Source organism: Drosophila kikkawai, chromosome 2L (genome assembly GCF_030179895.1).
Source record: "Drosophila kikkawai strain 14028-0561.14 chromosome 2L, DkikHiC1v2, whole genome shotgun sequence".
Classification (NCBI taxonomy): domain Eukaryota; kingdom Metazoa; phylum Arthropoda; class Insecta; order Diptera; family Drosophilidae; genus Drosophila; species Drosophila kikkawai.
The window spans coordinates 3,836,646-3,846,687 of record NC_091728.1 but is presented as its reverse complement, the minus strand read 5'-3'; the positions used below and the strand labels follow the sequence as shown (position 1 = coordinate 3,846,687).

Here is a 10,042-nt window from a genome sequence, read left to right as displayed (position 1 = left end):
CCGCTTTTTGGTATTTTTTTTATTTCTGACTTGCGGCCACATTGCCGGCTCGAATTGCCAAAATTTGTTAAAAACTAAAGAATTTATATAAATAATAAGAGAAAGAACGAAAATGGCGCAGAATGCACCAGCCTGCAAGGACACACAGGTTAGTATAAATCCAAGAGGTTTCTAAAAACGTGTGCGAGATAGGTATTCAAAATTCCTCAGAGATCGGGAACAAGCATGCCGTACAATTTGTGAACAAATCTAAAAACACGAATTCTGGTGTCAGAAAAGCTTATTAATTATAAACAAACATGGTTAAATTGCAGGATTTTCAGTTTAAGCTCCATGACAAATTCGTGGCGTTCAAAAAATGTGGGGAGCCGCGCAGCAATGTTAAATTGCTGGCGATCTCCAGCAGCCGTGGCTTGCTCTTCGCCGGAAATCCTACGCAGCCTGAATTGAAGGGTAAGTAGTCAGCCCGTTCTTGTTTAACCCTTATTTTTCACTTACACCTGCTCCTCCACGCAGTGATCATTCTGAAGGATCTGGCCAATGCCAAGACAACGGGCCAACAGCCGCAGGCTCGCCTTGTCCCCCTGCCCAGCGTTCCCAACTACATCTCGTGCAGTGCAGACGGAAATCTGTTGGCCATTAATCACACCCAGAACGGCACCAGCCTGCTTAGCATCTATGCAGTGCCGACGTTTATGACGCCGGACATTCGTCCGGTTTATAGCATTCGCTTGGCGCCGGAGGACTATGTGCACGCTGTGCAGCTTCTGTGGAATCCCGTGCTGCCCAACAGCCTGGCGGTGGTCCTCAGCAACGGCGCCCTGGGAATGTACGCCTTAAAGGAGGCCGGAAACTTTGAAATGCATTCGCTGGACAAGAGCCAGCAGGTGAAATGTGGCTGCTGGTCGCCGAAAGGAAAGCAGATCGTTCTGGGCTTTCCCAGCGGCAAGCTGCAGCAGTTCAAACCCGATCTAACGCCCGCCAAGACGCTGGTGTGCCCCCCAAATGTCCACGACGCCCCCTTTGATACCATTGCCATCCAGTGGCTGTCGACGTTTCAGTTCGCTGTGGTATTTCTGCAGCACGGAGAGGACTGCAATCCATCCCTGTACATCCTGAACGCACCGAAGGCGGTTGCCCCCAGCTACATCAACTACTATGACATTTGCTACAGTTTGAATGGACCTCGCAATCATCAGTTCCTATTCAACCATGTGCCGCAGTGGAACGTGCTGCTGGTGACCTCGGCCAATGGCGTTGAGGTGGGCATTATGGGCACAACGGAGGCCGGCGATACTCCGTCTTGGCAGCAGTTCACCCTGCTGGATGAGGCTAGGATTGAGCTGCCGCTTAGCGAGTCCACTCAGGAGGAGACCTTCCCGCTGGGCTTCGTCTATGACACCTCCTCAACGCATCAGCTGGTCATAAACGAACAAAAGCTCCAGACGATGCCAATGGTGCACGTGTTGGGCTCGGACGGAGCCCTACTGTCCTTTGACTTTTTGAATCTGTTGCCGGGAGCCGTGTCTGTCTGTTCGCCTCCCCCACCGGTGGCGGACACTTCTGGTCAGTTTCGAGCACTCAACACGCTGCTGCCAGCCAGCGATGAGGAGCAGGAAGAGCAAGTGCAGCAGCCGACGACGACGACGGAAACGGCAAGTCCGCCGTCCAAAACACCAGTTGTCGGTGCTTCCTCGGACTTCTCCTTCGCTTTCAGTCCAAATACGGTTACATCGACGCCGGCTCCGGCCAAGGACAAGCCATTACCGATGTTTTCCTTTGCCAGTCCGGCAGCCAAAACAGGTCCTGGCTCGCAGCTAACCTTTGGTGCAGCTCCGGCGCCAGAACCACTCTCCTTTGCTGCCCCGACGGTCACAGCAGCAAAGCCCGGCGCCGCAGGTTTTGGAGGATTTGGTGCTCCATCGTCGACTGCTTCAGTCGGTTCCATGTTTTCCGCTCCTGGCATGGCCTTGAGTAAATCCTCTTCAGGTCTAGTAGTGCCACGCCCCGCAGCTCCAGAAGTAACAACAACTGCAGCACCTAGTGCCGGTGCTGGGACTCTCTTAAATAAGCCACTGTACACTGTTCCGCCGACATTCACGCCAGTGCCCAGTAAGCCAGTTGCTCCGACAGCAGCAGCTCCTCCTGCTCAGCCAGCAGCAGCAGCGGATACCCTAAAACTAGACGACACCGAGCCCATCATCAGGGATATGATTGCCCTGCAAATTGAGGGTTTTAATGCGGATATTCAAAAGCAGAAAGATCGGACTAAGCAGCTGCTAAGCACGGTAATATATAATTTTATTTCCCCTCATTTAATAAGTACTATATTTTCACGATCCCTCACAGATTGCCACGCCCTCGGCTCTGAAGGTGTACGCCAAGCGTTTGGATGATCTACAGGAGTTGAATGAGCAGGCCAAGGACGTGGAGTTCGAGTTGGATGTGCAGGGTCTGCGGCAGGGTCTTAACGAGGCCTATGCCATCGTGGCAGAGTGCCGTGGCAAGCTGGAGATCTACAGGAAGCCGGAGTAAGCTTATTACTTGTAGTTTACTCCAAAGACATTCTATTAAAGTTTTCCCCCATATCCTTTTAGTATAACCCGCCTGATGAACTCGAGCTCATACGATCCTGCTGGCCGCCGCATGCTGGCCCGTCTTCAGAGCTATGTGGCCGCCAATGAGGCTCAGCTGGTGCTGGCCCAGCAGCATATCGATGTGCAGTGGGAGCAGTTCCAGGACGTTGTTCGGCGCAACTCTAAATCGCGCCTGCATATGCCTTGCCTGGAGGGCATTTACCAGCGTCTGACCAAGCTCCAGAATTTTGCCTCCGATCAGAGGATACTGCAGAACAAGATAAAGGCCAAGCTTAAGGAGCGTGGACTGCTCCAGGTGGCTCTGCTCGACCAGGAGAAGAGTCGTACACGCACCATGGAAGCGTGAGTATTGCAAATCCCCCACTTTAAGCTCTTGCCTAACTACTGGTTTCCCTGCAGCGTGGACACTCTGACCGAATCTATTTTATCCATGACCCTGAGCCAGGCCGTGGATTCCAATGCCAGCAAACTGACACAGGAAAAGTTGGACCAGATACGTAGGGTGGTTCAAGCGCAGAAAATCAATACCATATGTCCGCAGCGACCGGATCGCGTGGGCCTCAAATCGGAGGTTATTTTGGAGACGAAGCGCAAGGTGGAGCTGATCAAGAAGGCAGAGGCCAAGCCAACGACGGCCAACAAGTACACCCAAGCAGCAGCAGCGACTGTCCTTCCAGCCGCGCCTGCACCAGCTCCCGCCGCAGCAGCTCCGCAGCAACTACCAAAACCGATGCCATCTAAGCCGACAGTGGTGGACAAGCCCGGCATCCATGCCATCGCTCCCAACCCGAGTGCCACGGCCTTTGCCTTTAGTCAGAGTAGTCCCTTTACCAAGACTTCCACGGTAACAGCGACGACAAATACTTTGACCGCAGGTGAGGCTCCCAAGCCAGGAACGTCAATTTTCGGCGGTTTGGGCTCCAGCTTTAGCTTCGGTGGCGGATCGAAGACATCGCTCCCCTTCGGTGGCGCCCCAAAACCAACAGCAGCTGCGACGGATGTGGCTCCAGGGTCTAAAATTAACCTCCTACCCGGATTTGGAAAGGCCCCGGAGCCGGCCCCAGAGACTGGCAAGCCAAAGGAGCCAGCTTCTGTTACCGCTGCCCCCGAGCCAGTACAAACTCCAAAGGCGGAGACCACCACCAAGTCCTTTGATTTTGGTGGTTTTAAGGGAGCTGGCGCTGCCGTGAGCGGCGGTGCTGCCAGTTCCTCAGCTTTTAGCTTCGGTGGTCTTGGATCTTCGCTGGGCTTTGGTGGATCTGTTGCCCCAAAACCGGATGCTTCTCCAGTCACAGTTGTGGCATCTACGACCTCAACGCCAGCTGCTCCATTCGGCATGTTCGCGACGAAGCCAGTTGCTACAGAGACTACAGTGGTCAGCAGTAAGCCAATTCCGGCTCCAGGAGCCACTGTGTCTTCTCCAGCATCAACCAGTACTTCGGATCCCATTGGAGGCGGCCTCTTTGGCTCTGTTAATATTTGCAAGCCAAACACTAAGGAAACGGCAAGCGGTTAGTTCTTGTAATCACATTTTTCAACTTGAAACGAAGTCTAAGAGTGAATTTCTCTTTTGCAGATTTCAGCCAGAAGCCAGCTAGTCTCTTTGGTGGCTCATCTTCTGGCAGTTTCTCCTTTGCCAGTGCAACTACCGACGCCGCAAAGGGACTCTTTGCCAGCATTACACCCGCAGTGAACACTGCTGGAACAGAGGCATCCTCTAAAGCTGAACCCATCACAACAACTGCAGCTGTAAAGACCACTGATCCATTGGCTGTGCCAACAACAGCAACGGTTACTTCGACAGCCGCCGCAGTTGCTCCAACAGCCCCCGCAGCAGCTCCAACAGCACCAGCAGCAAGTCCGGCAGCACCACCCGTAGCATCGGTTCCACAAGCCACAACTGCCTCTGCTACACCTGTGCCGGGAAGCACCTTCTCCTTCTCGAATGCCTTCAGTAGCCTGAGTGCAGGGTCCACCTCTTCGCCCGCCACATCCATAGCAAGCAACGCCCCTACTTCTGTCTTTGGAGGAGGTTTTGGAGTAGCCACAACAGCAGCGGCCGGCAGCCCTTTTCAGGCAGCGGTGACAGCAACAAGCATCGCTCCTGCTTCCGCGCCCGCAACTGGAACTTCACCCGCCGCACCGACTGGCAACATCTTCGGCAGTGTACCCAAGCCGGAGGCCAGCGTTTTTGGAGCTACTCCTGCTCCGCCTGCTGCTGTTGCTTCTCTGCCACCAACAGGCCTCTTTGCTTCGGCGGCCATCAGCAATCCGGCGCCATTTGGCAGTCCTCAAACTGGAGCAGCTGCTTCCGGCGGCAACATCTTTGGCCAGGCCCTAAAGCCAAGTGGCTTTGGCCAAGCGGCGCCCGCCGCCACCGCTGCATCCGGTGGTGGAGGCTCCATTTTTGGCGGAGCAGGCAGTTCACCGTTTGGTTCAAGCTCTATTTTCGGTGGGAGTAATCCACAAAGTCCGGTGAGTGCACCCGCTCCGGGAGCTGGTACTTCGATCTTTGGTCAAAGTGTCTTTGGCCAGTCGTCTCAGGCAGCATCTCCGGCATCTGGTGGCAATTTATTCTCCAATCCGGTTGGTTCACCGCAGCAGTCGCAACCGTCTGCCTTTGGCGGCGGTGGCGGAGGCTCAATCTTCGGCTCACCGGCACCCTCGACAGGACCGGCAGCTTCAGGCGGATCGATCTTTGGTGGTGGCACCACCACCAGCAGCGGTGGCTTTGGCTCCTTTTCGCAGTCATCACCAGCCTCGGGAGGCTTTGGATTTGGCCAAGGCGGTGCCGCTGGCTCAGTGGCCCAGTCGGGCTTTGGATCGCCGCAATCGCCGCCGCAGCAGCCGGCGGCTCCAGGTGGATTTGGAGCCAAGCCTGTGTTTGGCGGATCGCCAGCTTTCGGAGCAGGTCCCACCTTTGGCGGAGCACCCACATTTGGCAGTCCCAAGGGCTTCGGTGGCTTTGGCGGTGGCGGCGGCGCCAATCCTGTAGCCTCGCCACCCGCATTCGGAGCAGCGCCAAAGCCGACCGAGGGTAATATCTTTGAGACACTCGGTGGTCAGGAATCGGGTCTCTCGTTTGGGAATCTAGCCCAGACGGGAAACTCGAATGCCCAGAAGCCGGCCTTTGGAGGGTAAGTAGCATATTTTCTTTAGCTCTGCCGCTTTATGTGACCTCCATTGTCATTCCAGATCCAGCTTCATGAATTACCGTTGATTTGATGATTTTGTTGTGTGAAATTCCTTACATTTGTTTGTCCATAAGTTTATTACTTAAAATTCAACTAAAATATAAAATTAAATTAAATGATTAAGAAAAATATGCAATGTCTTTGTTATTGTGGGAACGATTAGGTTTGAACATGAATTGATAAATTTATGTATAATAAAACGACTACGTCAATTAAATTCCGGGAATTTCGTAGAAAACATGGTTTAAACATTAATGAGGTCTGAAATCAATTCTTGGAAAACTGCTGATAAGCGGATTTAGTACTTTCTTCGCTCATCTCATTCTCCCGCTGATTCAGTTACTTTCACTAGTTCGTACGATGCAGGTGTTCTTATGGACGACTTTGATCTCCGTGCTCCTAATTCAAAGGAGCGCTGGTCGAATGCTAGTGGACCAATGCGGAACTTCTGGAATTAGATCATGGCTCCATTATGGTGCAGACGCCGAATCGGAGGCTGCTCCATGGATGGCTGCCATATTCAATAATGAATCATTTTTGTGTGGCGGCACTGTGATCCACAGACGTATGTATTTACACATTCCCTGGGAAACCGTGCTTGATATAGATATACTTTTAGGCTTTGTGTTGACCGCCGCTCATTGCATTGAGGATCAAAGCCACTTGTAAGCATACTTATACTATGTATAGATTTTAGAAAGCATACTAATTATATTGTTTTTTTCAGATTTGTGAAGTTGGGAGCTTATAACAAATCGAACCCAACTCAAGAGTATAATGCCATCAAGGGGGTGATTTATCGTGGATACTCAAAAAGAAACATGGAACACGATATTGGCCTGCTTAAACTATCGCAAGATATTCAGTTTGGCAGTAAGTGTTGACTGCTTGATCGTCAATGCTCGCTTTCTTAGTTTTTCTCTCCGCAGTTGATGTATATCCCATCTGTATTTCCCTGGATCCTGAGATGAAGAGCAGAGTGGAGATCATCCAGAAATTTGACGCCTATGACTGGGGTTCAACAGAGATGGAACGAGAAAGCCAACTTCTTCGGAAAGTCAGACTCTATCGCCTAGATCACACGACGTGCGACAATTTCCTTCGCCGTCCACTCACCTCGAACCAGCTCTGTATTGGATCCTTGGACAGAGACACCTGCGGGGGTGATTCTGGTGGTCCCCTGACAAAAAAAGTAACTGTAAAGGGCGAACAAGTCCAGGTACAATTAGGGATTCATATCTTTGGCAAAATGAGATGCGATGGAGAGCGAATCTACACCGATGTCTCAAGCTATGCTAACTGGATTGAAAGGAATGTTAAATCGGCTTCGTTGAACTCTCCATAAGTTTGTCAATTTTGCTATGATCGATGTAAAACTTGGACACAATATTCTTATAATATTGAGGCTTTAAAAAAAAAAATAATAAAAAAATAACGAAGCAAATAATTAAAAGTGTATAAGTATTCGATTTCTCGAGCGGTTCTAGAGTTTGGGCTGCTCTTTGCAAACTTAATGATGGCACACAACTATTGGAACATATTCCGTAAAACCGATAAGCAAAGAAGTTCCGAATTGTCAGACAAAAATTAGAATTACCTGCGGATCCATGTCCAGAATTTGATCTATAAAAAGTACAAGTTGAGCTCTGGCCTGCATCAAACTTATAGGATAAACGGCAAACGACAACGTTGTATTCCATGAGAGAGTTAAGAGCTTTAAGATACTGACATTTTTATGTCCTAATGCCCAAACTGTAAGTATAGCTCTAACGACAGTTTGGAGAAGTCACCTAGTTTAGATTTTTCCATTCAGTATCCGTGAGCTGTGGCTTAGGGTCCTAGTGCTCTTCACAAGGCTGTTCAAAGCTCCAAATTTATTTGAGCATCGAATAAGACGAGTTCCAAGAATATCTAATTGAGTATATGGCAGGGACTTTTTCCATAATTAAATAGATATATCTATGTTTTATTTAAAAATAAATGTGTATAATATTAACGACGACAACGACATAAATTTGAGTCTTAAAACAAATATTTTCAAATTATTTTAAGGAGATAAGTTACCTAAAAGAGATCGTAAATCTGTTTTACAGCTTACGGATCCATTAAATATTCTTATATGTATATATTATATATACAAAATTCATATTGATTATACATAAATTAAATTCGAGAAATTTCGTGGAAATCATTTAAAAAATGACTTAAACATAAGTAAGCAAAAGTGTCGGAGGTCTGAAATCAATTCTCGGCAAACTGCTGATAAGCGGATTTAGTACTTTCTTCGCTCATTTCATTCTCCCGCTGGTTGATTCAGTTACTTTCATTAGTTCGTACGATGCAAGTGTTCTTATGGACGACTTTTATCTCCGTGCTTCTGATTCAAAGGAGCGCTGGTCAAATGCTGGAGGACGATTGCATAAGTTCTTTAGTTTCAAGGATCATAAATGGCGACAACGCCGAATGGGAGGCTGCTGCGTGGATGGCTGCCATATTTAATACAAAAAGGTTTCTGTGTGGCGGCACTGTAATCCACAGACGTATGTATTAATATATTTCCAATGAAACCTCGCTCAATGTAGATAACATAATTAATTCGCTTTTTTTTTATACTTTTAGGCTTTGTGTTGACCGCAGCCCATTGCATTGAGGGTCAAAACAACTTGTAAGCACACTTAAAGCATACTATTTCAGACTTGCATAATAAATATTTTGATTTTCAGAATTGTGATGTTGGGAGCTTATAACAAAACGAGCCCAACTCAAGAGTATGGAGTCATCCGGGGGCTGATTCATCATGGATACTCAAGAAGAAACATGGAACACGATATTGGCCTGCTTAAACTATCGCAAGATATTCGGTTTGGCTGTAAGTGTTGTCTAGTTGATCGCCAATGCTCGCTTTCTTAGTTTTTCTGTTCGCAGTTGATGTATATCCCATCTGTATTTCCCTGGATCCTTCGCTAAAGAGCAGAGTGGATAACTTCCGCACATTCGACGCCTATGGCTGGGGTTTAACAGAGTTAGAAAAAGAAAGCGAACTTCTTCAGAAAGTCAGACTCTATCGCAAAGATCGCAGGTTGTGCGACCGTCTTCTTCGCGATCATACACTCACCTCGAACCAGCTCTGTGTTGGATCCTGGTATGGAGACACCTGCGGGGGTGATTCTGGTGGTCCCCTGACAAAAAATGTAACTGTAAATGGTGATAAACTCAAGATACAGTTGGCTATTGTTAGCTTTGGTATAAGAAATTGCAGAGGAGTGGGAATCTACACCGATGTCTCAAGCTATGCTAACTGGATTGATGGGAATATTAAGCAATATCTATATACTAATCCCTCGTTTGACGCCACGATTCCATCGCCAACTCCAACTCCCAGACAGGCAATGTTTTTGTACGATGAGTGCGGTGGCGACGATATATCATTAAACATGGTGGTACACATCTATGGAGGCAAAATCCCAGGAAAAGGAGTGATGATCACAGATCGTATGTACTTTGCACGTATCCCTCTGCTTTATGATTCTATCTTCTTTATAATTTCCAGGTTATGTCCTTACAACTGCTAAAGACTTGCCCTCAGATGCGGGCTCTTTGTAAGTGTTTTCGTAATGATTTTGTATAGAAAATAATTGTTTTTTTTATATATAGGGTGGTCTCAATAAGTGAAGATATTGTTTATGAAGAAGTGCCAGTCGAATCGATCATTAAGCATCCAGACTTTTCAGGTGACCACAACCATGATATAGCCCTGCTTAAGCTGGCCAGGCCGCCGTCCCTTTCAGGTAACTTTTGTCAGTTTCCTGTAATACCTTTTCTCTGCCACTAACTATGTACATATGTAACCCCTACAGGCAAACGGAAACCAATATGTATGCTCCTGCAGGCAAGGCACCGTCAGCGAGCAGCAAACTCTACGAATTTTACCATCTTCGACTCCAGGGCATCTAATGCCACTTCACTGAAGGTTCATCTTATCAATTCCAGTGAGTGTTCCACCAGAATCGAAACCGAAATGGAACAGGATCAACTATGCATCGAAGAGCCTGAGAAAGAAAAGGAGATAAAATATGGCCAGGCTGGAGACATAATGGGTATAAAGACGGTATATTCTGACAAGGATAAGTTCGTTCTAGTTGGAATCGTGAGTTATTCATTGAATGGCCTGATCATACTCACAAATGTCTTGGAATACACGAATTGGATTGCTGGCATAGTAACGAATGAATGAAGGCTACACCAGCGACT

General features: G+C 48.3%; 3 protein-coding genes and 1 long non-coding RNA gene across 4 annotated transcripts; 3 read left to right on the top strand and 1 right to left on the bottom strand.

Annotated features, from left to right (window-relative positions):
• The first annotated feature begins 13 nt into the window (after positions 1 to 13).
• Nup214 (nuclear pore complex protein Nup214) lies at positions 14 to 5,920 on the top strand. The gene is made up of 8 exons (XM_017182988.3): positions 14 to 148; positions 315 to 453; positions 517 to 2,288; positions 2,350 to 2,531; positions 2,598 to 2,939; positions 2,997 to 4,108; positions 4,174 to 5,734; positions 5,793 to 5,920. The coding sequence occupies exons 1-8, from the start codon at positions 113 to 115 to the stop codon at positions 5,815 to 5,817; spliced, it is 5,169 nt and encodes a 1,722-aa protein (XP_017038477.1). The 5' UTR covers positions 14 to 112; the 3' UTR covers positions 5,818 to 5,920.
• Positions 263 to 632, bottom strand: LOC138929677 (uncharacterized). Its single transcript, XR_011445916.1, has 2 exons — positions 499 to 632; positions 263 to 441 (listed from the first exon to the last, which is right to left on the bottom strand). It is a non-coding gene; the product is annotated as an uncharacterized lncRNA (long non-coding RNA).
• Positions 5,921 to 6,145: 225 nt separating the features above from the next.
• On the top strand, positions 6,146 to 7,217 carry LOC138928113 (serine protease grass-like). Its single transcript, XM_070284511.1, has 4 exons — positions 6,146 to 6,356; positions 6,411 to 6,456; positions 6,519 to 6,664; positions 6,721 to 7,217. Exons 1-4 carry the CDS (start codon positions 6,152 to 6,154, stop codon positions 7,134 to 7,136), a joined length of 813 nt encoding a protein of 270 aa, XP_070140612.1. The 5' UTR covers positions 6,146 to 6,151; the 3' UTR covers positions 7,137 to 7,217.
• Positions 7,218 to 8,885: 1,668 nt separating this feature from the next.
• LOC138928115 (vitamin K-dependent protein C-like) lies at positions 8,886 to 10,034 on the top strand. The gene is made up of 4 exons (XM_070284516.1): positions 8,886 to 9,283; positions 9,342 to 9,390; positions 9,446 to 9,579; positions 9,649 to 10,034. Exons 1-4 carry the CDS (start codon positions 9,181 to 9,183, stop codon positions 10,023 to 10,025), a joined length of 663 nt encoding a protein of 220 aa, XP_070140617.1. The 5' UTR covers positions 8,886 to 9,180; the 3' UTR covers positions 10,026 to 10,034.
• The last annotated feature ends 8 nt before the right edge of the window (positions 10,035 to 10,042 follow it).